The sequence below is a fragment of the Panulirus ornatus genome, chromosome 69, assembly GCF_036320965.1.
Source record: "Panulirus ornatus isolate Po-2019 chromosome 69, ASM3632096v1, whole genome shotgun sequence".
NCBI lineage: Eukaryota > Metazoa > Arthropoda > Malacostraca > Decapoda > Palinuridae > Panulirus > Panulirus ornatus.
In genome coordinates, this window is record NC_092292.1 from 17,360,133 (window position 1) to 17,385,703 (window position 25,571).

Genomic DNA, 25,571 nt, shown 5'->3' on the forward strand with positions numbered 1-25,571 from the left:
AAAGTTCTTATAGCTGAAAAAGCATTTGTCCAAAATTTTGTGAAAATTAGGTATGTAGGATGCAAAATTAATAACTAATTACTATCAATTTACTTGTTACACAGAACTGCAACTTACCGGCTTTCTGCGAAATCCCAGCACCACGAAACTTAGCCTCTCTGTTTTCATTTTCTGAAACCAAGGCTACTTTCTGTGCTGCAGCTAACAATGCATGTCTTTGGGCAACATTCCTCTTTTTTACCATCCTCTGGTAAGGGTCTGCTAAGGATCCTTCAGGAAAGTTTTGAACGGGACAAGGAACACATGGAAGTAATGGTTCCACTTCTGCTTGTGGAAGATCCATATCACCAGTTTCAAGGAATTGCTATAAAAAGTAGATTAAGTAGAAAAGTATATCAAAATCAAGTTTTCTGGAAGAGGTAATGTCCATAAGATGAAACTCTGAGTCACATGATAGCATGAAGACATGCGACCTTCATAACCTACAGTATCACTACCAAGCGAGTCCTAAGTATCGATAGGTGAAGTCAGTAGAATTTGCTCTTATGATGGAAGTAATCTAAGATCTCAGCTAGAAACAAAGGTTAGTGGGAAATATAAAAAGTCTGAGAGAGGTAAAAAGTAAGAACATGAAGAAATCACTAAATATAGTGAAAAAGTCACTGTTCTAATGTAAATTTAGTTAATGAAGTGGATAAATGATTTGAGTAGATGAGATGCTTTCATTTTGCCTATCATACAATGATAAATTTGACCTGTTCCACTGTACATTCAGTTGGAAAAAACTAAAATTCTCTCAAAATAGACATTCTCTCCAAGAACCTTGGTTCTAAAAAGACTAAAACTCCTTATTACTTGGAAACATAAAAAAAATTCTGGTTTAAAAAGAAATGGTCTTTTTTAGAAAATGAATGCATACTGTTTGCTATCTAAGAATTAATTAGAATTTGTTTCTAAATCTCAAAATCCCTATTAAGTTTTATTTTCCTATAATTTGTGATATCCTAAATAAAACAACAATGCATGAATACTTACCAATACTGGATTATTAGGAGCATCCTTAGCCCTACATCGGATATTCTTGACCCTGTTAGTGGCCTGGCTTAGTGTCTTTGCTACCAAAACATTTTCAACTGTCAGTGCAAGAGCCTTCAACAGTAGGCTATATTGACCCTTTTTACATTTAGCTGACTGATACTTTGGATCTAAATAGCGTTCCAAACCTACTGCAATTAACCTGAAATATAAAAGTTTAATTCCTGGATTATTTTCCTTTCTTAACAATAAAGAAACAATAATATTCCTAACAAAAATGAAAAACTTATTTCTGCATTAGCTAATTTCATTCAGCATTTCATTTCCAACATATCCACCCCTCTTCTTTTCTTTTACATTCAAAGCTCAAGAATTACATCTATACAACACTATTGTGCTAATTTATCTTTAAATTTATCCATAATTTTCCTAACAGACACTGACCTCTTCTTCCACACACACACACACACACACACACACACACACACACACACACACCTTAAAATACGCATGACCTTAACCCAATATGACACTTCTATCTCCTTAGTTACATCCACTGCCAGGTATGTAGAGCACTCCACTTCCTCCCAATTCATACTCACATTCAATCCATCCTGTCTCGCCCCCATGCTGCACCTTATCATCTTACTTTCGTCCATATCAACTCTCAAATTCTGCCTTTTATGCACTCCAAAACTCAGACACCATCTTAGTGAATAAGTCATCTTTTAAACCCCCACTACCTCAAGAAAAATGTAGACCCATCCCTCACCACCTTCCCAACCCCATCTATGAACACATTAAACAGCCATGGTGATACATCTTTGATGCAGTCCCATCTTCACCTGGAGTTATAAACCCTCCCCATCCCTACTAATAAACACTGTTCCCTCTCCAAGCAAAAACTCCTCACTGCATTTAGAAGTGTTCCTCTCACACCATGTATTCATAAAACCCTCTACAAGGGATCTCTGTCAAACTTATCATATGCTTTCTTAAGATCCATAATGCCTCATACAAATCCCTCTCTTTCACAATGTAATTCTCACATAGATTTTTTTGAGTATGTACTTGGTCCAAATATCCTCTACCACTCCTGAAGACACTATTCTTGTGCAATTAGATGTTCTGTGCCATCATCCACCATCAGATATACTTAAAAGACTTATACATCTGAACTGCATTCACTTTTGTCTCCAGAGCCTTTTTATAAGGACACTATACATGCATTCTGCCTGTCCTGTAGGCATCTTACCTTGGGCCATATAAATGGTGAAACATCTGATTAATCAATCTGCAAAACTGTCATCTCCTTTCATGAGAAACTCAACAGCAAGTCCATTCATTCTGCAACTCTACCAAATTTCATCTTACACAAAAGTATTCACTATTTCTTCTCATTTGTAAAGAATCTCTAAGTCCTCATATAACCTGTCCAAAAATGGTCATATTCTTTTATATTTCCTTTTAATATTAAACTACACTTTACAGGACTCACATATCTTCACTTGAAACAAAAGAAGTTTTCCTGAAGCCACGAGAATTTGGATGCTGGAACATGCGGGTTGGAAGAAGCCGTGGATATGGAAAAGCTGATGATTCCAATATTGTCTCCATGACTTGTGGATGAACATCTGTTGCATAACTCTTTCTGAAAAAACAAAACACTCATACTATATCCAACTGTCTAACTTACCTATATATAAGTATGCTGCTTCCCTTTGTCCAGCTGGATGGTCAAGTTAAATCTTTCCCATTCATCCCTATCCCTGCACATTTTTTTCACTCACATAATCCAATTTCCCTTTTCCACTCATCCCCCTCTCCTCACCTGCATATAATCTCTTCATGACCCTTCTTAATCATTCTTTTCATAGAAATATGCTTATTCAGAATGCTACCCTTTTTTCTAAAACTCTTTGTTATATCCTCATTTCCCCTCTCTCTGTCCACTCTTCAACTACAAGTCCAAGGCATTACAATATCTAATGACAGTGCTTGTACCTTTGGAGAAAGTAATAATACTAAAAGACTATAGTATCTGCAAAAGGCATCCATAGGATGAAAATATATTTGAAAATTGTGCGTATGTTTTGTTTTAGGATGATTATTCTTATGATTCTGAAACATGTCTTGAGTGAAAATGCTACATGGCCTGCTGTTTAAGCAAAATCTTTCCAGTTGGTCCCAGACTGAAATAAATGTCCACCCCTGGTTTATACCTCTGTATAAAACAATTGCATCTAGATTATAAATTGATGACAAAACTTTTTACTCCCCTGTTCATTACCATATAATCATCAACTTTGCAGTTTCTGGGTTTGGGTGATTTATATTCACCAGTCTTTTAAAAGGTATTTTTGTTTATCAGATTTAATTTCCCATACTCCTCATATTTCTCAAACAATAAAGAAATAACTGCTTACAAAACTTCTAGCTGACCAATGAATACCTCTCTCCTTTAAACCTTTGAACATATGTTGACATAAAAGGAAAAATCTAATATGTATAATAACTTTCCAACTCATGAATGAAAAAATAGGAAGATAATGCTATTGTCAAACATACAGCTGCACATCACTAGGAAGATTGTTTGAGGATTTCTTCTTGAAACTCTTGAGTGTTTCTAAGGCAGGCTCTAAGTTGAATGGACGGAAAAAAGTGTTCCTGAAGTCACTTGCATCAGCACTCTTTTTCATTTCTTCCTAAAAAAAAAGTAAGTACATAAACACGCATTTATGAACAAAATCAAAGTTATGGAACAAAACAGGTGTAATCATCTACCCTTTCAACTTACATCAGGTTATCTTCCTTAAATACTATATGTATATTGAAAAAAATACAAAACAAGGTACCCAAACAGTTTCATTCACCTCTTCAGCTACTTAGAGGACTTCCTATTTTCTTAAATGTCTACTTACTCCTTATCAATAAACCTTTAATAATCAGATATCAATGGCTGAAAATCTAGGATTTTCATTCTGCTGCACATCATATCACATATGTTATTCTTGAGGTTTCACATATTCATGAATTCATATATTTTGAGATTGTCTTAGTCTATCATCATAAACGTGTCTCAAAAAAAGGGAGAAAAATCAACAAAAATTCCACACAAACTAACCAAAGACTTGATGCAACCATCAACTACACAATCTAGAAGTGGAGTGTCATAGCACAATAAAGATGATGTAGTCAATAGCTGGACATGTTGAGCCATTTGACACTGCAGAATTTCCAGCTGAGACTTGGTAAATTTTGCAGTCAGAACTTCCACCCAGATGGCTCTAGAAGATGGACAACCTTCCTGAAATAGATACTGTCATAGCAGTTGTCCCTGAGGCCTTGAGGCTCGAGCTGTGGAGCGACCTCTGTTAATTTCTATGCAATGCAAACGTGCACAAATAACATCTAATCAAAGTAAAATATGGTTTGAGCAGAGCATCAACTCTGGGCCTAGTCTTCTTAAAAGTAAGTTTTTTCATCTTCAAACCCTTAAACTTCCTTTCTTCAAGATTCAATTCTTTATCATTTTCTCCAATATAATAATCATTCTAAGTTTTACTATAATATGATACTCTTCTTGAGCATTAGGTAAAAAAATTAGGTAGGAACATTAGGTGGGAGCACTGGGTAGTAGCAGTGGTTTGGATCATTAAGCTGGAACATGAAGTAAAAGCAGTGAGTAGAAACATTAGGTAGGAGCCTCTGAAAACACTGCACTAGAGTTGCCCTCTGCCAAAGGATGAGGCTATATAGGATAAGTAGGACTTGCCGTGGCCACCCCCTTGAGGGAGTTCCCGAAGGGAATGGGCATCAGATATATAAATAGACAGATAGGTACTCTTCTTTCTTTTCAAGAATCTTTGAATTTTTTCCTTGATTTTTGTATTTGCTTGCTATCTTTGTGCATCATGTATAGAAAATCAATGTGCCTAAGAAGCATCATACATAGCAATTTATTCTGTGCTTAAGAAGCATGAGAATAATTTGTTATAAAACCAAATGCCAGGCATTTCTGTACTAATGTGAAAAAATTAAATAAATTCAAATTCAGTATTGGTGATGGCATAAGATTTACTCTTTGTTGCATATAGCATAGTAATGATTCAAAAACAAATACCAGAGGGCAAAAAAAAAAGGGGGGGGTCACAAGTCAATAATTATTGTGAACATCTAAGCATATGGCTGAGGACTAGCTGCACAAATCTCAGTCACTTTGGTGATTATGGGAAGAATCACTCCCTTGAGCATAAAAGTATCAAAACACACAGGTGCCCTTTCAAGTGTTAGGCATACCTTTCAACAAGAACAATAATACATCTATTCATATATACTAAGAGTACCTACCTTATCACTGCTTGACTGACATAACTGAGGTATCTTAAACTGTGTTTTTTTTGTTTCCTTTTGACTAATATGCTGTGATAGGTGCATACGAACAGGTTCTGTTTCTTCATTATTTCCTAAGGTGTCAAGAAGCTCTGTCATTAACTCATTTATTTCTTTCTTTGATATTTGAACAGCACGATCTCCTCTCATCTCTTCCCTCAGATCTAATGCATCCTCTTTATCCTCCAAGATATTGTACTCTGGATCTGCCTCTTCATCCTCACCAACTTCTGTACTCTCTGTAAAAAGAAAAGACCTCTATCATACAAAGGAATGCATAATGGTCACTTTATGATTTCCGTTTCAAATTCTGATGCTTTGGGCAATGCAAAATTATACAATTTGAGCAAATAACCAGTTGTTAAACCGGACTACAGTAAAAAGGTGAGTTTAGATGGTCAGTTACTGGAAACTCTTGGAGACCCACTCAAATAGCTTGGCAACCCAATTCTGGGTAGTGACCCAGGAGTTGGGAACCACTGGTTTAGGGTGTCAGTTTCTATGATGTAAATAATTTCCAAAATGAAAGTTCATTATATGCTTCAATGGGGCCTAAAAGATACTAAAAGGAAACGACTTGGTTCATACTTAATGGGTGAATGAAGTCAATAAGAAAACTCTTCCAATCATCATCATCAACTTCAGTTTCATACATGTCATTTGTTACATCAGGTGGTTTGAATGCCATCTCTAAACACTCCAGAGGAGTCTCTGTTAATGGCAGCTTTGATCTTGTTCTCTGGCTTACTACCTCCTGCAAAAAATAAATAAAAAATTAGCAACACTGCCAAAATATATAATGACAGAACAGACACAAATGAAAAACTCCTCAATGACATCCTTTCCCTCAGGCTACCAACTTCTGTTACTCTCTAATCAATGACTTAATCAAATGGAATCAACCACTGAGCTTGTCTTGCAATTAGCAACTAGTCCTCTTTCCCCACAAACAGGGAGGCACCAAGTCTAGCTGATATGAGAATGAAAATTTTTCAATTTCATTCAGGTAAATACCATTTGATATACAACATTTTCAAATCACAAGTGAGAAAGATACAGACCAGTAACATCTGCATGCTAAAAAACGTTCGTTACAATATAAAAGAGAAAAGGAATAGAATAAGTGAAGATAACCAGGCATACATATAATAATTCAATAAAAAATGAAGAAGACAAAAGAGAAAAATACATATGAAGATAATAAATTTTGCTTAATGGAGTAAGAACCTACAAATAGAAAGTCATACATAAACACAAAAAGTATCAAACATAATCATAAAAAGAGGTAATATGCATAAAGTTACATAATTTCCTTTTTGACCTTACATGACAGTAAGGGTGTCAATGTCCATCTTCAAATGGGTTTAAAAAAATATACTTTTTCTTTCCTTCATAAAATGCATTCATTATAAATATGTCATTTCCAGCATTCCAAGAAAGAAGTATAAGCACATCATCAAAATAATTTCCTGTGGGATGCTGTATAGTTTTCACAGAGTTTTGTATGGCATTTCTTACAAATAACACAAACTGTAATGTGTCATACATAATGTAATATCGATCTATCTAGCTAAAGCATCTCCTACAAAAAAAATTCAAATTACAATATAACACACCTCTCTTTTAGGCACTTTTTCAAAATCAAGCATCCTCTGAACAGTCTTCCTCTGCATCTCTGGAATCTTCATAACCATCAACCTTCGGTTTGTCGGAGTACTCAAACTGGTAAAGAAACAATTTATATTACTTCTATTTCTGTACATAAGTTATCTAAGCAGCATCCTACAGTAAATTCTCCCAAACACTATCATGTAAAGCTCTACAAATTATGAATGCATTAAGTTTCCCTTACCAACATTTTCCTTTACATTCTCCTCTTCGGCATGGGAATTATACACTCTCAAAATACATCAAACTCTAGTCTATCATCAATACAATATCAAATGACCCAATATCAATTGACCCATTTCTATACCTAACTACCTTTCCCACTTAGGCAAGATAGCATCAGGACAAACAATGGCCTCATTGGTATACATCCAATTTACAGCTGTTATATATATAATGTACCAAACCCTGAGCCTACCACCCACAGATAAGCCCAACAGACAAGCTCATAGTTTACCTTGACTGTCAGATGCACTGGTTTTGCCCAGAGACATGTCATCCCCACTCCCACATACTATGTCAATGCAACTTATTCTTTCCAATGCACTCTTCTCCCCCTCCTGAATATTCAGGCTGATACCTGAAAGCTTCCATAACTTTATCATTCTATCTCCTTCCTGGTCTACCAAGGAGACAGTAGATAGAAGGTCAACAGGTAGGATGTGCATATCATGGTATCTTTTTTTGTTCATCTTGGCTGAGGCACATATCAAACAGTTTTGAATCAGCCACCTTTGTTATGAGGGGAAGGGTACAGCTATCAAGGCTTGTAGTGGTATCCCATATACACTGCTTCCTAACATTACAGCCTAAACTTTATCCATATACTGGTTAAATGAGATGTTAAGGAGGCCTGTATGAGATCTGCTTCCTCACCATACATAATTTTAAAAGCTGTATCACTCTTAATTTAACTTATAAAAGTGAAGAATATTCTTAACAATAATTTTTTTTTTACATAAACACTTAAAAAAATACCCAATGCCTCTCTAAGTATACCTGAAAATACTGATACCTCAAATGCCTGGCAGTGGAGGAGAATAATTGAAAGGATAAATAGATGGTGTATCCAATGTCACAGCAGGTTGATTTGTTCATTATTTCACTTAGAAAAAATTAATTTCACTGAAAAAAATATGTACTGAAGGTGATACCTTTTTACAATATCTGAAAACATCCTGCACAGACTGCTGCAGTGAAAGATTAAAGCTTAAAGTATGATCCATGCAAAGGTTCCTATGTAAATATTACCTACAAAACTCCTGAGAACAGCTTTTCCATGATGGAAGTGAAAAACAGTCTTTGGGGATTTAAAACACATCCCTATTTTCCACATATACTATCAGGATTGCTATGTAATGTTTTGCTGTACATGTATTTTTTCAGGAATGCACCCCGTGCATTGCAGGGGAAAGGAAGACTTAAGTAAAAGTGTTACGTAACACCATATTAAGGCACTAATCTGAGTATATGAGCTATATATGAGAGTTACGCTATGGAAAATGCTAGTGAAGACCAAGGCGTAAGTCTAAAATATAAACACCAGGGACTGAATGTCATGTGAATGAATGTATTACTTTCATTTTCAACCAATATCAAGGACTGGCCTCACAGCAATGAGAAAGTGGTGACTATAGAAGCAGATGGACATCATGTCATCCAAATTGTGCATAACCTCTAAAAGCCTGATAAATAATGTCTCCTTGTACCTTGACCATAATGTCTTAGAATCTTTTAAGAGACAATGAGTGTTCTAAAACTAGTATGAGGGGACAATGTTATGACCACAAAGATACAAGTTTTGCTCTGGCTACATATTACTCATTGTAAAGCCTACAAATTTATTTGCAATATACTTTCCTTATCATCAAGTACATTACACAACTGACTCAAGAGAATTAGTATGCATATATCTGGAATACCTGCACACTACAAATGTTGAAGAATAAATCAGGACATTTGAAGCTATATGTCTTTGTAGGTAGTAGTTGGCAAGCAGGGAGGTATATTACTTGCACTATCCACCTGGGTATTGGGAGGGTCAGTGACTGTTGTGTAGTGAGCCAGCATTTCAGTGGTTGTCAAGTTGCACTCCTCTGATCCAGGTAACTGTCTTTTCTTTCTGCCTAACCTGCACATGGACTACTGGCATCCTGCTTACAAATATACAATCTCTCCTTGTCGCACATAACACTCAACAACACTCAACTCATACAGTCCATTTGTCATAACTCTAGATTTTCCTGAGAGGAGCACTGAGTGCAAGCCCTGCCTTTTAAGAATATGGTGGAAGTAACAGATAGAAGTAGTAGGTAGGAGTATTAGGTGGAAACATTAGGTAGGAGCCTTTGCAAATACTGCACCAAACTTGCCCTCTGCCAATGGCCCATTAAAGGGTGAGGCACTAAAGGCTACAAAGTGGCACTAGAGTTCATGAGTAATGGAGACTCTATTGCCATGGCCACACATGTAAGGGATTTCCAGAATGGAAGAGGCACCAGAGATATAGACAGATAGATAGAAAGTTCATTTTAACCCTTATTTTTGCATTATCTTCTAATATCTAACCCTCTTCCTGCTTTTGCTACAGAAATACAATAGAATGTACATATCAGGCTCACCTGGAAGACAATGGTGTGCTGAGAGACTGACACGATCCAGGAGGGGAAGATATGTGAGAGGTCGAAGGAGTGCAAGGAGCTGATGGTGATCCAGTCTCACTACTAAAGCCTGCAGACACTAAACTTTCATCATCACTGTGCAACTGCAGGGGTTAGAAATCCATTACATTATAACATGCTCACATAAAACATGCATCTACATAATTTTAGTTACCTTTATTATTAAGTAGTCACATGAAATAAAAGCAACCACAATTCACTTGTCACAACAAATATTCTTTGCAGTCTAATTCAAGAGTGAAACCTGAAATACCTGCCATAAAACTGAGCTTGTCAATTTCACAGCCTTATAACTACAACAGTTATCTTTTAAACAATCAATACACTTAAGACTGAAATATTTGCCATAAAACTTAGCTTGGCAATTTTGCAAGTTTATTACACAGGAATTACTTTTCATACATCTACAAATTTCAAATGTTTCTTGTTATACTGTAGGATGTATTAGAAAATTACTTAAAACTAAGTATTCACAAAAGAAAACTAATATCCATTAATCAGCTCATAACTATGTAATTAGAGTTCAAATGCAAAAAAAATGTGACTGAAACAAAAACCTTCAAGCTATTTGAAAAAGTGACCATCTTGGACTGTGGTCAGGGTCATTACACTTAAGTCTGTGAAAGGATCATCTAGGTTTGGGCAAAACAGGCACTGTAGTTTCTGACAAGACTTAAATGTAAATATTAAGAAATGGATGACAACTATCCTTTGTACAAAATTTGGTTCAAACTGGTGCAGGAGTCTCAAAGAAGATGGATAAGTAAAAAGTCAATAGAAGGACTAGAATCAAGGACTGGGATTCCCATGCATTTTCTCTATAACCATAGTCTTTCCAAGAACACTTCATAAACCAATACATATATATTAATCCTCCTTCACTTTACTCAATTCTCTAACGGTCAACTGAATATGTTTTAGATTTACTCACATGTTCATCAGCTTCTGGTGTGTATTCTTCATCCTCATCCTCATCAGGAAAATCCGTTGTAGCCAGTGCATGTGTCTCAGGGTTAAGGGTGGTGCTCCCACCAGCACTGCTGTTTGAGAGTCCTGCCCAGATATTTCCATTTCCAACTCCGGCAGCTTGCCGTTCCATGAGTTCCCTTCAAGTTGAAGTTAAGCTTCAGATCTTTACTGTCTACAAAACCGCTTCAAATATGGCAAGAAAAAAAAAATAGTAAAACTGATTGGGAGGTAAGCATGCCTCTTCCTCTGACTAGGAATTCAGCATCTAACAACCTGCTTCATTCCAGATACATATAGTGTGAGCATTAGCAACTCAAGGACTGACAGCATCCTAGATTACTTCCTTCTTGTTACACTTAGAATGTGGAAGTCTATCTTTTCATTATTTATTCTACCTCCTAGAATCTTTCTTTTTCACATGGAAGATTTATGAAACTTTCATACTAAAGTCACAGGACACTTACTCCTCAACACACGCACCCACCCCTAACAGACATACAAATAACATCAATATACTTTTCGAACTGTGATCCCATCTGGGGGGCACAACCAGCTGTCTGAGCACTGCAAGAGTCCCATAGTAGGGGATTCTAGGGCAGAAAAGAATATAATTATCTAATTCTAAAACCCCAGAACTCCTTTCATGTGGTCCTTGCAGCTTCAAGGATGTGTGGAAAAAATATAGCTGTTCTCTAAAGCAGAGCATACCTTGTTTCCTGACAATGTCTATGCTTACAACAAAATTCCAAAGACCACCGCAGCAACTTCAAATTTTTTTCAAAACAAAGATTCATGATTTTCATATTCTGCATCAATTATCTGGACACAGTTGAAAGGATCTAAAGTGAGATCTTGCCAGACACAAGAATACTAGAATAGGAATCTCGACGAAAACAATGCATTAAAAAGGAGCATGCAAATTGGAAAAACCTTTAAAGAAAAACTGCTTTAATCACCTGCATACTTCAATAAACCTTGAAAGAAAAAAAATCATGCTCTTACTTTGTTTTAGCCCTTGTTAATGTTGGTTCATAAACTGCAGGTGCTTCCATGCCACTATCATGTATACCCAAAACAGTGTTTCGAACCATAGCCAGCACATTATCATCTGTCATCACATTCTGGAAAAGATAAGAAAATTCTTTTTTATATATTTTCATTATACTTAATTGCTGTTTCCTTTGTCAGCAAGGTAGTGCCAGGAAACAGACAAAGAATGGCCCATCCACTCATATACACATATATATACATAAATGCCGATACATGCATAAATACATACATATACATACCAACATACACACATATACATACACATACACAGACACATACATGCATACACATGTACATGAGAAATACTTAGAAAAGCAAATGGATTTGTATGTAGCATTTATGGATCTGGAGAAGGCATATGACAGAGATGCTCTGTGGAAGGTATTAAGAATATATGGTGTGGGAGGCAAGTTGCTAGAAGCAGTGAAAAGTTTTTATCGAGGATGTAAGGTATGTGTATGAGTAGGAAGAGAGGAAAGTGATTGGTTCTCAGTGAATGTCGATTTGCGGCAGGGGTGCGTGATGTCTTCATTGTTGTTTAATTTGTTTATGGATGGGGTTGTTAGGGAGGTAATGCAAGAGTTTTGGAGAGAGGGGCAAGTATGCTGTCTGTTGTGGATGAGAGGGCTTGGGAAGTGAGTCAGTTGTTGTTTGCTGATGATACAGCGCTGGTGGCTGATTCAGGTGAGAAACTGCCGAAGCTGGTGACTGAGTTTGGTAAAGTGTGTGAAAGGAGAAAGTTGAGAGTAAATGTAAATAAGAGCAAGGTTAGTAGGTTCAGTGGGGTTGAGGGACATGTTAATTGGGATATAAGTTTGAATGAAGAAAAACTGGAGGAAGTGAAGTGTTTTAGATATCTGGGAGTGGACTTAGCAGCAGATGGAACCATGGAAGCGAGTCACAGGGTGGGGGAGAGGGCAAAGGTTCTGGGAGTGATGAAGAATGTGTGGAAGTCGAGAACATTATCTCCGAGAGCAATGGGTATGTTTGAAGGAATAGTGGTTCCAACAATGTTACATGGTTGGGAGGCATGGGCTATAGATAGGGTTGTGCGGAGGATGTTGGATGTGTTAGAAATGAGATGTTTGAGGACAATATGTGGTGTGAGGTGGTTTGATCGCATAAGTAATGAAAGGGTAAGAGAGATGTGTGGTAATAAAAAGAGTGTGGTTAGAGAGCAAAAGAGGGTGTTTTGAAATGGTTTAATCACGTGGAGAGAATGAGTGAGGAAATATTGACAAGGAGGATATATGTGTCAGAGGTGGAGGGAACGAGGAGAAGTGGGAGACCAAATTGGAGGTGGAAAGATGGAGTGAAAAAGATTCTGAGTGATCAGGGCCTGAACAAGCAGGAGGGTGAAAGGTGTGCAAGGAATAGAGTGAATTGGAACGATGTGGTATACCGGAGTCGACATGCTGTCGATGGATTCAACCAAGGCATGTGAAGCGTCTCGGGTAAACCATGGAAAGTTTTGTGGGGCCTGGATGTGGAAAGGGAGCTGTGGTTTCGGTGCATTATACATGACAGCTAGAGACTGAGTGTGAACGAATGTGGCCTTTGCTGTCTTTTCCTAGCGCTACCTTGCACACATACGGGGGGAGGGGGTTGTCATTTCATGTGTGACGGGGTGGCGACAGGAATGAGTAAGGGCAGACAGTATGAATTATGTACATGTGTATATATGTATATGTCTGTGTGTGTATATATATGTATACGTTGAGATGTATAGGTAAGTATATGTGTGTGTGTCGACGTGTATGTATATACATGTGTATGTGGGTGGGTTGGGCCATTCTTTCGCCTGTTTCTTGCGCTACCTCGCTAACATGGGAGACAACGACAAAGCATGATATGATAAAAACATAAATATTCTCATGAGTCCACAGGGTATAGCCAGTAAACTAAAACTAATCAGAATGTGTAAAATAAGTTATCTCCCCATGTTATATTTGAAGATTTAAACCTACCTTAATAATATTTTTTACATGGATGGCTGTCAAGTGTGTACGTTCTGCTTTCTCTTCTAAAACTTCATCAATACCAGACTGTATCAGCTCTATGACTTCCTGTGGTACATCCCCAGCATCAACACCACGCCTGAAAAATATTACAAATTTCAAATTATAGAAAAAATTCTTGAGGATGATGATATACAGAATCATGAGGATATTTTCATAAATGATGCAGTAGGTAAATCTGCAGTGAAAATTATTTTGGGCACCAAAGAAACTCATATCTGAGCCTAGACAGCAAACTGATACTAAAACCTCTAAGCCTTTAACATATTTTCTTTTTTATACCTGATCACCTTTTCCTGTGTTACCAAGGTAGCGCCAGGAAACAGATGAAGAAAGACATATGTTTGAGGACAATATGTGGTGTGAGGTGGTTTGATCGAGTAAGTAATAAAAGGGAAAAGAGATGTGCAGTAATAAGAAGAGTGTGGTTGAGATGCAATAGGTAAATCTGCAGTGAAAATGATTTTGGGCTCCAAAGAAATTCATATCTGAGCCTAGATAGCAAACTGATACTAAAATCTCTAAGCCTTTAACAGATTTTGTTTTATACCTGATCACCTTTTCCTGTGTTACCAGGGTAGTGCCAGGAAACATGAAGAAAGACATATGTTTGAGGGCAATATGTGGTGTGAGGTGGTTTGATCAAGTGAGTAATAAATGGGTAAAAGAGATGAGTGGTAATAAAAAGAGTGCAGTTGAGAGAGCAGAAGAGGGCATGTTGAAATGGTTTGAAAATATGGAGAGAATGAGTGAGGAAAGATTGACAAAGAGGATATATGTGTCAGAGGTGGAGGGAGCGAGGAGAAGTGGGAGACCAAATTGGAGGTGGAAGGATGGAGTGAAAAAGATTTTGAGCTATCAGGACCTGAACAGGAAGGAGGGTGAAAAGCGTGCAAGGAATAGAGTGAACTGGAACGATGTGGTATACCAGAGTCGACGTGGTGTCAATGGACTGAATTAGGGCATGTGAAGAGTTTGGGGTAAACCATAGAAAGGTCTGTGGGGTCTGGCTGTGGATAGGGAGCTATGATTTCAGTGCATTACACAAGATGCCTAGGGACTGAGAGTGAGCAAATGTGGCCTTTTTTGTCTGTTTTCTTGGTGCTACCTCACTGATGCAGAGGGTGGCAACACTGTTTCCTGAGAATGGATGAGGAAAAGCAAGTATGAATATACATATATACATACATATATCTATTCATATTCCTGGCCTTCATCCACTTCTGGCACCACAATGCCCCTCAGGAAACAGCATCACTACACTTGGGTAACACTTGGAAATAGACGAAGAATGGTCACACCTGCTCATATTCATACATGAGCCGTCACATGTAATGCACTGAAACCACAGCTCCCTATCCATATCCAGGCCCCAGAGACCAATATATGAAAAAACAACAAAAGATTATAACAAATGATACAAGAAAATATATGGACCCACCAACCCTAAAGACTAAAAACCAACAGCTAGTAACTTACAAACAATGCACAGTACCTAGCTTATGCATGAAACAGTGATGACTGACCTTTTGGGGGAAAACTGTGGCTCTGGTACTGACAAATGACTGTTAGAGAATGGATGTGAGTGAATGAGGCCAATTTTTCATGTACCTTGCTAATGTGGTATACTGTGAATATTTGAAAAAAGAAAAAGGAAAAAAGTATACATACTGATACATCAAAACCTACAACTAATTAATATCAGTTTTTCAAAAGATGAGATTCTAAATTTGAATGAATACTCACATTTTTTTCTTTGATCTGCTTGGTGTTGCCATCCTTTTTCTCTTCTTTGGTGAAGTTTCTTCATGTGCTACAATGGTAAGACTACCTTCACCATCTTCAGATTCTTCATCCCTACAATCCATTTGTGACTGTTTAACACTATCATTCGCTTTAGAAGGAGATTCTTTAAACTTGTATGGACTTGTGCAACATGACTTCACTTTTTTGACACCTCGTTCTGTAACTTACAAAGAAACCAATTAAAGTCAAAATTTCTAGAAAATTTTCGAATGCAAAAATTTAATTCTAAAATTTCCACAGGAGATTCAGGTTCATTTTAATCAAAATATAATCTGTGAGAGGAAAACAGGGGTCTATACTATCTTAGAGCATCAATAATGACCACCACTTCACATAAAGTTGGTGCATGGAAGCATCAAAGTATGAGGGAAAAAAAATGGGATGAAAAATCTCTTACCAGGCCTTTTATGGTCTATAATTCATACATTGCTTTGCTTCATTCAAATGTTATTAGACATATATTTCAACTAATACAGAGAGAAGTGGGAAGAAGGGCTTCATTCAATGTGACAGGAATCAAACACCAGCCACTGAGATCCAAACAACTGACCTTCAGGCTTAGCCACACCATCCTACCTCAGTAATATAATTTTCTTTTCTTTACATTCAATTGCCTTTCCACCTGATCAAGGAAGCATCAGAAAAATAGAAACAATATCCACATTTTCGTACATCCACTCTGTCATGTATTATGTACCAAAACAAGAGCTTACCAGCCAGTGCCAAGCCCTACAGATTACCCTTTAGTTCACCTTGACTGCTTCAATCCACTTACAGCAAAGCAGCTACCAAATACCACACCAATCTTGTTAATCTTATCCCATGCTTGGCCCCTGCCCTGCTGAATGTTCAAGTCCTGGTATCCCTAAAGAGCACTTCTCCATCTTTTCACCTCCTTGCTTTCACCAATCATAACACAAAAATCCTTAGTCACTCATTCTCTCCATATGATCGGACATACTAACCAATCTTTGCAGTACAGGGGGTTTGAAAATCATGGGGCCCGATCTGTTTAAACTTGTGTATTTCAATTCGTATGTTATGAGGAGAAATCATTTTACACTCAATTTGACCCATTTCAAACTTGTATACATGCTGTATCCTCATCTTATGAAATGAGAGGAAAAAAAACACACCTGCCTTCCAGCTCATTCTGGTTTTATCAGATGTGATATCACTTCTAATCCTCTTTCTCATAGAAAGTATTTTGCTTGTAGTCTTTGCTGGAGTACTGAAAGTACTGGAGTCCTGTGATAAAGCATCAAATTCTAATTTTCTTTGTTTCTTGGGTGTTCTGTGAATCTGCAGTGTTGCATTCTTTTTAACCAACGGTTTTTCACAGCTGAAAGGGTAAAAAGCGTTATTGGTACTTCAAGAATCTCCTCTACTGTTACCATTTAACTATTCATTTAATACCATCAAATCATTTCTCTCATCACAACCCAGAGCTATCATTCAACCTATGACAGGACTAATATTTTGTTAGTCCTTAACAAATATGAATGATATGGTTAACATTAATGCTTGATGAGTTATGTCTGAAAACTATAGGTGACAGAACACTTTTTTTTTGTGAACCTGGATAAGTGATACTGGCTGACCATTTAAAGTGATGTGTACATGCAAAGTTGGATTCATGTCTATTAAGATTTAAGAAAGAATGGATTTCTAAGATGTGGTCATTCTGATTCTTAAAAGCCAAAGTTTTCACTCTCATGTAGAACATCATGTTTACTGTTACATGAGCAGTGTATACACACAGCCTACACCAAGGACCCATTCACTGACCAGCCCCATAAAGGCCCCATACAGGGCCTGAAACTTGGCTCATTTGAGTGGTGGCTTGAAATGCTAACCACTGCACTACAGAGGCTTATGTGTGTGTGTGTGTGTGTGTGTGTGTGTGTGTGTGTGTGTGTGTGTGTGTGTGTGTGTTTAAAAGGAAAGCTGGAATATGATTATTTTGCAAAAACTATGGAACCTGTGTTTGAACACAAGAACAGCCAGATTTAGTGGTGTCTGGTGTGTAGAGTTTATTGCTCCTAGATTCTCACCAAGGGCAAAAGTAATCCTTTCAACTCAAGATACGAAAGTAAAATTTCAAAAGGCAACAAAAAGAATAAGCTCTGATCAGTACATTACAAATGATATTAAAAAGCTAACCTGGCATTAAGAAAATGCAATTCCTTAAGCAGTCCCTCGGTGGAAAAGTCTTCTCTATCAGTGTCATCAGTTTCTGTCTCAGTTCCTCTCCTTCTATGTGGTGATGGGGAGTCTTCTGAATCTTCTTCCTCTCCTTCATTTTTCTCACAATCATCTTTTTCTTCACATTCCTCTTCTTCAGTTTTGTCACAATTATCTTTTTCTTTATATTCCTCTTCTTTAGTCTTCTCACAATCATTATTTTCTTCACATTCTTTGTTTTCATTTTCATAATCTGTAGGTAATATCTCAGTTGAAGCACTCTGCTCAGATGAGTGTGTGTTAAAAAATCTTTTACTTACAGTCTTGGGACTTTCTACTGAATTTTTGCACTCATTATTAGAAGCTATGACATTCTTATCTTTAATCTGGTCACAGACTCCCCTCTCAATAAAGGATTTAGCAAATACTTCCTTGTTTGTTTCCAATAATTCAGTCCTCTTAACAACACTTGCATCTTGCTGACATCTTTCATTATATTCATTATTGAAAACACTTTTACCCAAGTCCATTCTAACTTTTTTAGCTAATATACTCTGCTCTTTATGAAGATTCCAAGCCTTCTTTGGAGGTGTTTTTCTTATTCTATCACACAACAATTTCAAAGACAGTTCTATGTTCTTTTCATTATCCTCTTTACTTTCATCCACTCCCAAATCATTTTTCTCCACATTCCTGTCATTATTTACTTCATCCTCAGGATCATCATCTTCAGGCTGAGAGTGTTCTACATATTTACCTCCTACATGACTTTCCTGGACAAATTGTCTATCTTCAATCTGTTTTTTTTCTTTCCCTTTGTCAGAAGGAACATAAATCTTATCCTTCACTTCTTGTTGCACAAATTCATTGTTTTTAACATCTTTTCTTTTCTTATTTTCTTCTTCTTTCAAATATTTTGTTGGATCTTCATTAGTTTCTGCCATGATTTTTTGTCTTTAATAGGTTTCATCAAATTCAACTTTTATCAATATCTCTGCATTCTGAGACTGCTCTCTAAACCTGTAAGTGAATAATCAAATATCTTTTACAGGGCAGAAAAAAAACTATCTTAAGTTTTCATAAGTTTTCTTCATAACATCTTTCTATGAATGTAAATGCAGGAAGCTCTACAGCCATAGCCCACTGCAGTATGTGCAGCAGCAGGCATGCATAAGTATCTTCAAGTAATATTAGTAATACTTCAAAAGAAGATAAAAAAAAAAAAACGATCTGGATACTGTCAAGCATTTTATTTTTCAAGATTTTCAAGCGTATCCAAAAATCACATTAAAAATCTAACTTACATAAACAGAGTAAATCTAACTTCAGTTATGGAACAAATAAAGTTAGGTGACATGCTATTTTTCTCACACTAGGTATATGCATAATGTCATAAAACATCAAAACTGAATGGGAATATTATAAAGAATCCATAAAATCAAAAGCTTTATTAGGAAAATTCTTGGCAAAATCTTCCAGGCTTTTAAAGTTTCCAGAATTCTGGTGTCCCAATTATTCTATATTCTAAGGTATCTGTACAAGGACAATAAGAAACTAACAACAAAAAAGTATCTGTTAAATGTAAAGCACCAAATACTTTTGAAATGGTGATAATGAAAAACTTCAGGAACAATGATATGGGCTGTAAAATTTAAGAAATAATGATATAATTAAGAATCAATAATCTTGAGAGGTTAAAGTGCATTATGACAAAAATAATATGAAAGGAATGATAAAAATGCTAACATGTATTATTACAGTATCATTATTTTCATTATAAAACTCTGACCTCTTTTATGGTGCTCCAGTTTTGAGGTTACACTCCATGAAAAAACTGGAAAATGATGGCCTTGTTTGAAAGTAGGTCCCTAAGACTATCATCCTGTCTATGCACTCACAGAAAGACAGTAACATTTGTAAAGAATAGGTTTTCATACCAGAATGGTGTTGTATGTTAACATCTTTCAAACTGGTTAATACTATCGAGATATAACATGCACAAAGCTCAGTGACAGCCAGAACTTACTGCATCAAAAATTATAATTTCTGGGAACAACTGAAGAACTCTATTTTCAGGAATGCCGATGGGAAAAATATCTTTAAATTAAATCAAATGTGAAAAATCTTGAGATGCATGATCCCAAACTTACACCAAAAATCTGTACCCCTAAAGAAAAAGATTCAAGGCTAAAACACAATCACTAGAATCAAAATAAGTCACAGCTACAATTAGAGAAAACTGTAAAACATATATGGCCTGACACTGCTTAACTCACCACCTGCAAGAATTATCATAAATGCTATAAACCACCAAGATGAGGAATTCAAAGCCAATGGACAAATATCTATATTGTACCTCATATCTCAGTCTTGGCTTACACTTTAACATAATGGATACACATACCTGCAAATTATGGCCTCAATCCAAACAATACAGCAAGCAATAGTTCACTTTGTCTCAGACTAAACTGAAAATACCAATTCGTACTACAGGAGGTCAAAGCTATACGCTTTCCTCTTGAGCTTTCTCTATCAAAAACTGTAAGCTTCTACATGGCAACCATTTTCAGTATATCATAACTTAGTTTATTCTGTTCATCCATTACTCTAATATTAAAAGGGCACTTCTTTAAAGCCTTTCTAGTAAGTTGTGGCATTCTATCCCTGTATCTTGCAAAGATGGCACAGACACTGAGGCACAAATGTGCCTCTAAAATCAACAAAAAAATTAGGTAATGCTTACGAATCCAAGCATAAAACTATCACCGATAAAAATATTTTATGGTTTTCAGGGAGCCTAGTTGCTTCTTCAGGGAATGAAGCATAATCACATGAAAAAGGGGCAGCACATGAGAGATAAAGAAAATATACAGGGCTGAAGAAATAAAAAGAAAAACTAAAACAGCCTGACTCAACCTAAGTTAGCATATGTTTTCTGAAGTTAAAAATGCCAGAATGTTCAAATTATATAACACAATCAAAGTCTGCTCTGGTTTCATATTTTATCCTCAGCTAGCCTAAATACAATAAATCCTACAACCAGCTTCCCAAACCCAACATATAGTTTAGATAAAGTAAATTTGAAGACTTAACCACACAATTCTTAATATGGCGTCCATAGTAAAACACAATGAAATACGATCTTACCTTAATGTTGAAGATATGTCTGAGGACATTCCCAAAAAACAGTGCTGATGTAACTTCACAACTGTGTCTGAGACTTCACAAATATTGAAAAGTTCCTTAAATGTTAAAATGACTGAAAGACACCCTTCACCAATGACAGAGCACATTCTGAAAGAGATGTTACATTACACACATATACTGGCTGGAGAAGGATCTGGAAAAAGAAATGAAATGCCCACAAGAGACAGTAAACATGTGCTGTACTATACCGTTTTTTTTGGGTTATGCCTCTATCTTTTTCACTCTCAACAATATTGTATCAAAGGACTTCCTTACTTCATAAATAGTAAAACACGATAAAACTTCAAATTGGGATTCATTTTTTTCTCTTGGGCTATGTTAAAGAAAAAGAGGAAAATGTTAACTTTAACAAATCATGATATAATTTTTGTCAATACTAATTGGCTAAAGTCATCATGCCCTTGAAATACTGAACTACTGTATGTCCCAGGGATTATTCATAAACAGTATCACCACATAAATGCCAATGTCATCTTAGTGAAATATATGTGATAATGAGATTTATTCATCAAACTTAAAACACAAATAAAGCTTTCCTGGTTTTCGTATATTCTTCATATTAATACAGGGAATCGCTTTTCCAAGATACACTCAATACAGCGAGTCGCTATTTTATGATACACTCAATGATAATTAAAAAGTTTAATTAGTGGGGCCCCCTAATTGATATAACTTACCTCCATCAGAGTTTTCATCAATAACACTCGACTGCTGCACAATGGTATTGTCAATAAGGTTAAAGATCTATCTCATATTCACACACGTAGGTTAGTTTTAAAGGGTTAGTATCATATTTACAAATGTAAGTTTGATATGGATTAGGTTTCTCGATGACGTGTTGTCTTTACACTCCCATAATTCTGCTTCACTACAACATTCACTTTGTAGAAAATTACCTTGTTGGGATTGATGTTCTACATTTTCTGTATTTTTACCGTTACTGTAGTTTTCTACTTTCTCGTTCCAACTGTCCTTTTCAATGTTCATGTACGTTATGGCGTTCTCAAACAACAACTTGACCCAGATTTGGTAAAAAATTATAGTCAGCCGAGGAGTTGGCGACACCAGATAACTTCACTCACACGACAAACTATGAACTCTACTAGTGCGGACATGTCGACTACTGATATGGTTTTCACTGAGTTAAATCCACACTAATAATTGTATTAATAGATAAAAAAAGCAGTCTTAGTATTAATAAATACTGACAATCCACTTCAATATATAAACGTTTCAAAATACCTTAACCCGCTTCTAGTATGTAAACACAGAATAACATGCCCTGTGGTTCTTTATTTGGAAAAATATAAATAAATAAAGATGAATAAATCTTTTGAACTTGTGCACTACCTTATAGGATATATAGATATAGAATGTGAACATATATATACAGAGAAAGCATGTTACTAAACCCTGGGTTTGTTTTCTCAGTATCTGCATTGCTAAATTAGGTTTGTATCGTCTTGGTGTTTCAAGAGTAAAGGTAATTGTTCATTTAGTATTGCCTAGATGTACGCTAGTGTTTATCTTTTGATTGCTTGTACTGAAAACACTTGTTAGTCACGCCAGGGTTCAGGGATAGAATTCCATCACCCCTCTAATTGCTTAAATGTAGCGTTTCTCAGTCAAACAATTACCTACGGTGGTACAACCTTTATTTTGCCGACAAGAGGGCAGTAGTGGGTCATTCATTACAGACGTTGACTTTCAACAGTGATTATTGTTCATTGCCCTACTCTGGGAGTTTCCAGTTCGGATTAGGTATGGTTAATTGATTTGATTATTTTCATTCTTACCTAGCCGAAGGTGGTTTCTGTTATGTGGTAGATTAACCAGACTTAGTGAAATTGATAATTATAATCGTTTCTCATATCTGAACTGACACTTGTTTGAATCTCATTTTACCCTACCTCCACCACCCTTCGTCTTCAAAACAGTTCTCAGTCAGACAACTGCATTTCATAGTTGCTGCATTTTAGTTACATGTGCATTGATTATATTGGCTCTGAGGTCTTTACACTAGCCGAGTACTCTAAAACTTTGGTGGTAGAAAAGTGTTCTCGTATATGGCTTAATTTGTTTTATGTAATTATCATTGACATATGTTAGTTTATCTCTCAGTAGACTTAGAATGTAATTTTTCATTAGTTGTAGACTTAGAATAAAAAAAAATTTCTAAGTGGAAGCTTTGTAAGAGAACTAAAAGTGACTTAGAATTTAATTTTTCATTAGTTGTAGATTTAGAATAAAAAAAAATTTCTATAAGTAGAAACTTTGTAAGAGAACTAAAAGTTATTGAAAGTAACCTGACATATACCAGTTCAGGATCCTCAGGGTTCTTTTATCTGTACTGGATCTTCATGTTCTTGTTTTATTGGTATTGCACAATGGATATATCTAAGAATTCTTGAGATTCAGGTATAATATAAAAACCATGATACATTGAAACTAGCTTTGGATATTATATATTTCTGTTTGGCATTAGTACTACAGTGTTTAGTAGGTGAAACTTATAGAGCGTGATTTCATTATTACATGTTATTTTATATTATTACATAAAGCAGTCACTGATAAGGTTATGAATACCAGAGAAAATGTAGAAATTCATCATGTTATGATGGGAAACGGTATTGCTGGACTCCACTCGCTTAAGGTTACAATGGGAGTGAAAAGTCACCTTTAGTGAGGCTTTATCATTATGAGTACAGTTGTGTCAAAAAATTTCCCACATCAGTGGAGTAGAAGTAGCAGAGCCTTGGGCTGCAGGAGCCTTGAGAAAGAGGTACTGAGTAATACTAGGACTCTTAAATAGACAGTTGAATTTTATAAGAAAGAGTATGATGTGCTGATTGGCTAGTTATGATTTTCACTCTGTATATGGCCCATGGGACGTGGGTGAGGATTGGCGGAAGACTGTACAGTACCATTGCAAGAAAGCAAAGGGAATAAAAATGGATGTTCATATTACAGAGGTATAGGTTTAAATGCATTTGAAAAGTTGTACTGTTTTCTGAGTGGTGATTGAGAGGATGGTGGCATGCACAGAACATCAGATTGAATAGGAGCATTGTTTCAAGTGTAGAGAGTGTTCAGATCAGATGTTTGCTTTGAAAATTTAAGAAATACTTAAGAGGATTAGAAGGATTTGTATATGGTATGTATCAGTATGGAGAAAGGATATGACATGGTTAATAGAGATGCTTTGTTGAAGGTGTTATGAATATATACTGTGTGAAGAAAGCTACTAGGAACAGGGCAGGTTGTTCCAGGTGTGTGATGTCATTGTGGCTCTTTAACTCATTTATGGATGAGGTTGCGGAGAGATAGACAGGTCAGCAGTTTGTTTGTCAATTACTTTTTGCAAATGATATGATGCCTATGGCAGATTTGAGTGAGAAGCTTTAGAGGCTTTTTTTTTTTTTATTTTAGGAGAGAGTATGAACAGAAAAGGTTCAGAAAAAATATGAATAAAAGCAAAGTTACTGGGTTCATCACTGGAGAAAGACAAGTCATATGGAGTGTGAGTTTAAGTAGAGAGAAGCTGGAGGAAGTGAAGGGCTTGAGATACTTGGAAGGGGACACTGCAGCAAATGGAACCATGAGGGGAGCTAAGTTCTTGGGCATACTGAGCAGTATGTGGATAGAGAGATCACTGTCTATGAGGGCAGGGCAAAGATGGGTGTGTTTGAAAGTAAAGTAGCACTGACAGTGTTGAATGGTTGTGAGGGATGGGCCCTAGCTTAAAAAGTATAGTGCATGGTGGATGTGTTGGATATGACATTCATGGACGGTGAGGGGTGTAAGGAGGGTTGATCGAATAAAAAACGATAGGGGAGAAGGTAAGGTAGTGAGAGGAGTATGTATGAAAGCTGAAGAGAATGGTATGGACATATGTGTGGATTAGAGGATGATTTAAGCAAGTATGTGTGTTAGAAGAGGAAAAAAGGTGGTAGGATTGTGTGAAAGATGATTGGAGATACTGGAGTCTTAACATGCATTAGGGTGCATGGCATGTATGGGATAGAGCAAATTGGAGCAATGTGGTATACATAAGGTGATATGCTGTCAGTGAGCTATACCACAGCATATGAAGAGTTAGCAAAAAAAAAATTCACGATCAGTGTTATACAACACGTTTAAAATGAATGCCACACTGAATTTATTGCTATGTAAGTGTATGGGAGGGAACTTGACAATGACACAAGACCCCTTACACTTCCTATGTTCTCATACTGAATTGCATTTTTTTTTTATCTTTCATTTTCTTTTATATGCAGCATAGCTCACTTTGTCATTGCCATTCCATACCAGCAATTTTCTGTTGGATTGGAGCATTGTTAAGAGTACATTTTGTAAGTATATTTTGTCATTAAATGGCATTGAATTTTGATTTACTTGACATCAAAGTGAATCACACCATCAAGGTTATGTTACTTTCATTCTTGAGATGAAAAAGTACATGTTCATATACTGTATTTGGAGAATATTTTGAACATGTATTGAAGTGCAGATGTTATGCTTCTGAATATCTTCTGGCCTTAGAATCACGGGGCCAATTAGT

At 36.3% G+C, this 25,571-nt stretch overlaps 1 protein-coding gene across 1 annotated transcript in view; it reads right to left on the minus strand.

Moving 5' to 3' along the window:
* mute (muscle wasted) overlaps window positions 1-22,286 on the minus strand; it is a 40,433-nt gene extending 18,147 nt beyond the window's left edge. The window contains exons 1-17 of the mRNA XM_071660247.1: window positions 21,907-22,286; window positions 20,951-21,097; window positions 17,783-18,823; window positions 16,756-16,961; window positions 15,560-15,776; window positions 13,763-13,892; window positions 11,748-11,866; window positions 10,708-10,882; window positions 9,717-9,859; window positions 7,044-7,149; window positions 6,016-6,181; window positions 5,386-5,666; window positions 4,160-4,342; window positions 3,604-3,740; window positions 2,534-2,686; window positions 1,036-1,237; window positions 122-364 (exon numbers count right to left, since the gene is read on the minus strand). Coding sequence (XP_071516348.1) covers window positions 122-364; window positions 1,036-1,237; window positions 2,534-2,686; window positions 3,604-3,740; window positions 4,160-4,342; window positions 5,386-5,666; window positions 6,016-6,181; window positions 7,044-7,149; window positions 9,717-9,859; window positions 10,708-10,882; window positions 11,748-11,866; window positions 13,763-13,892; window positions 15,560-15,776; window positions 16,756-16,961; window positions 17,783-18,747 — 3,426 coding nt within the window. The 5' untranslated portion in view covers window positions 18,748-18,823; window positions 20,951-21,097; window positions 21,907-22,286. The remainder of the gene's footprint in view (window positions 1-121; window positions 365-1,035; window positions 1,238-2,533; window positions 2,687-3,603; window positions 3,741-4,159; window positions 4,343-5,385; window positions 5,667-6,015; window positions 6,182-7,043; window positions 7,150-9,716; window positions 9,860-10,707; window positions 10,883-11,747; window positions 11,867-13,762; window positions 13,893-15,559; window positions 15,777-16,755; window positions 16,962-17,782; window positions 18,824-20,950; window positions 21,098-21,906) is intronic.
* Between the last annotated feature and the right edge of the window lie 3,285 nt (window positions 22,287-25,571).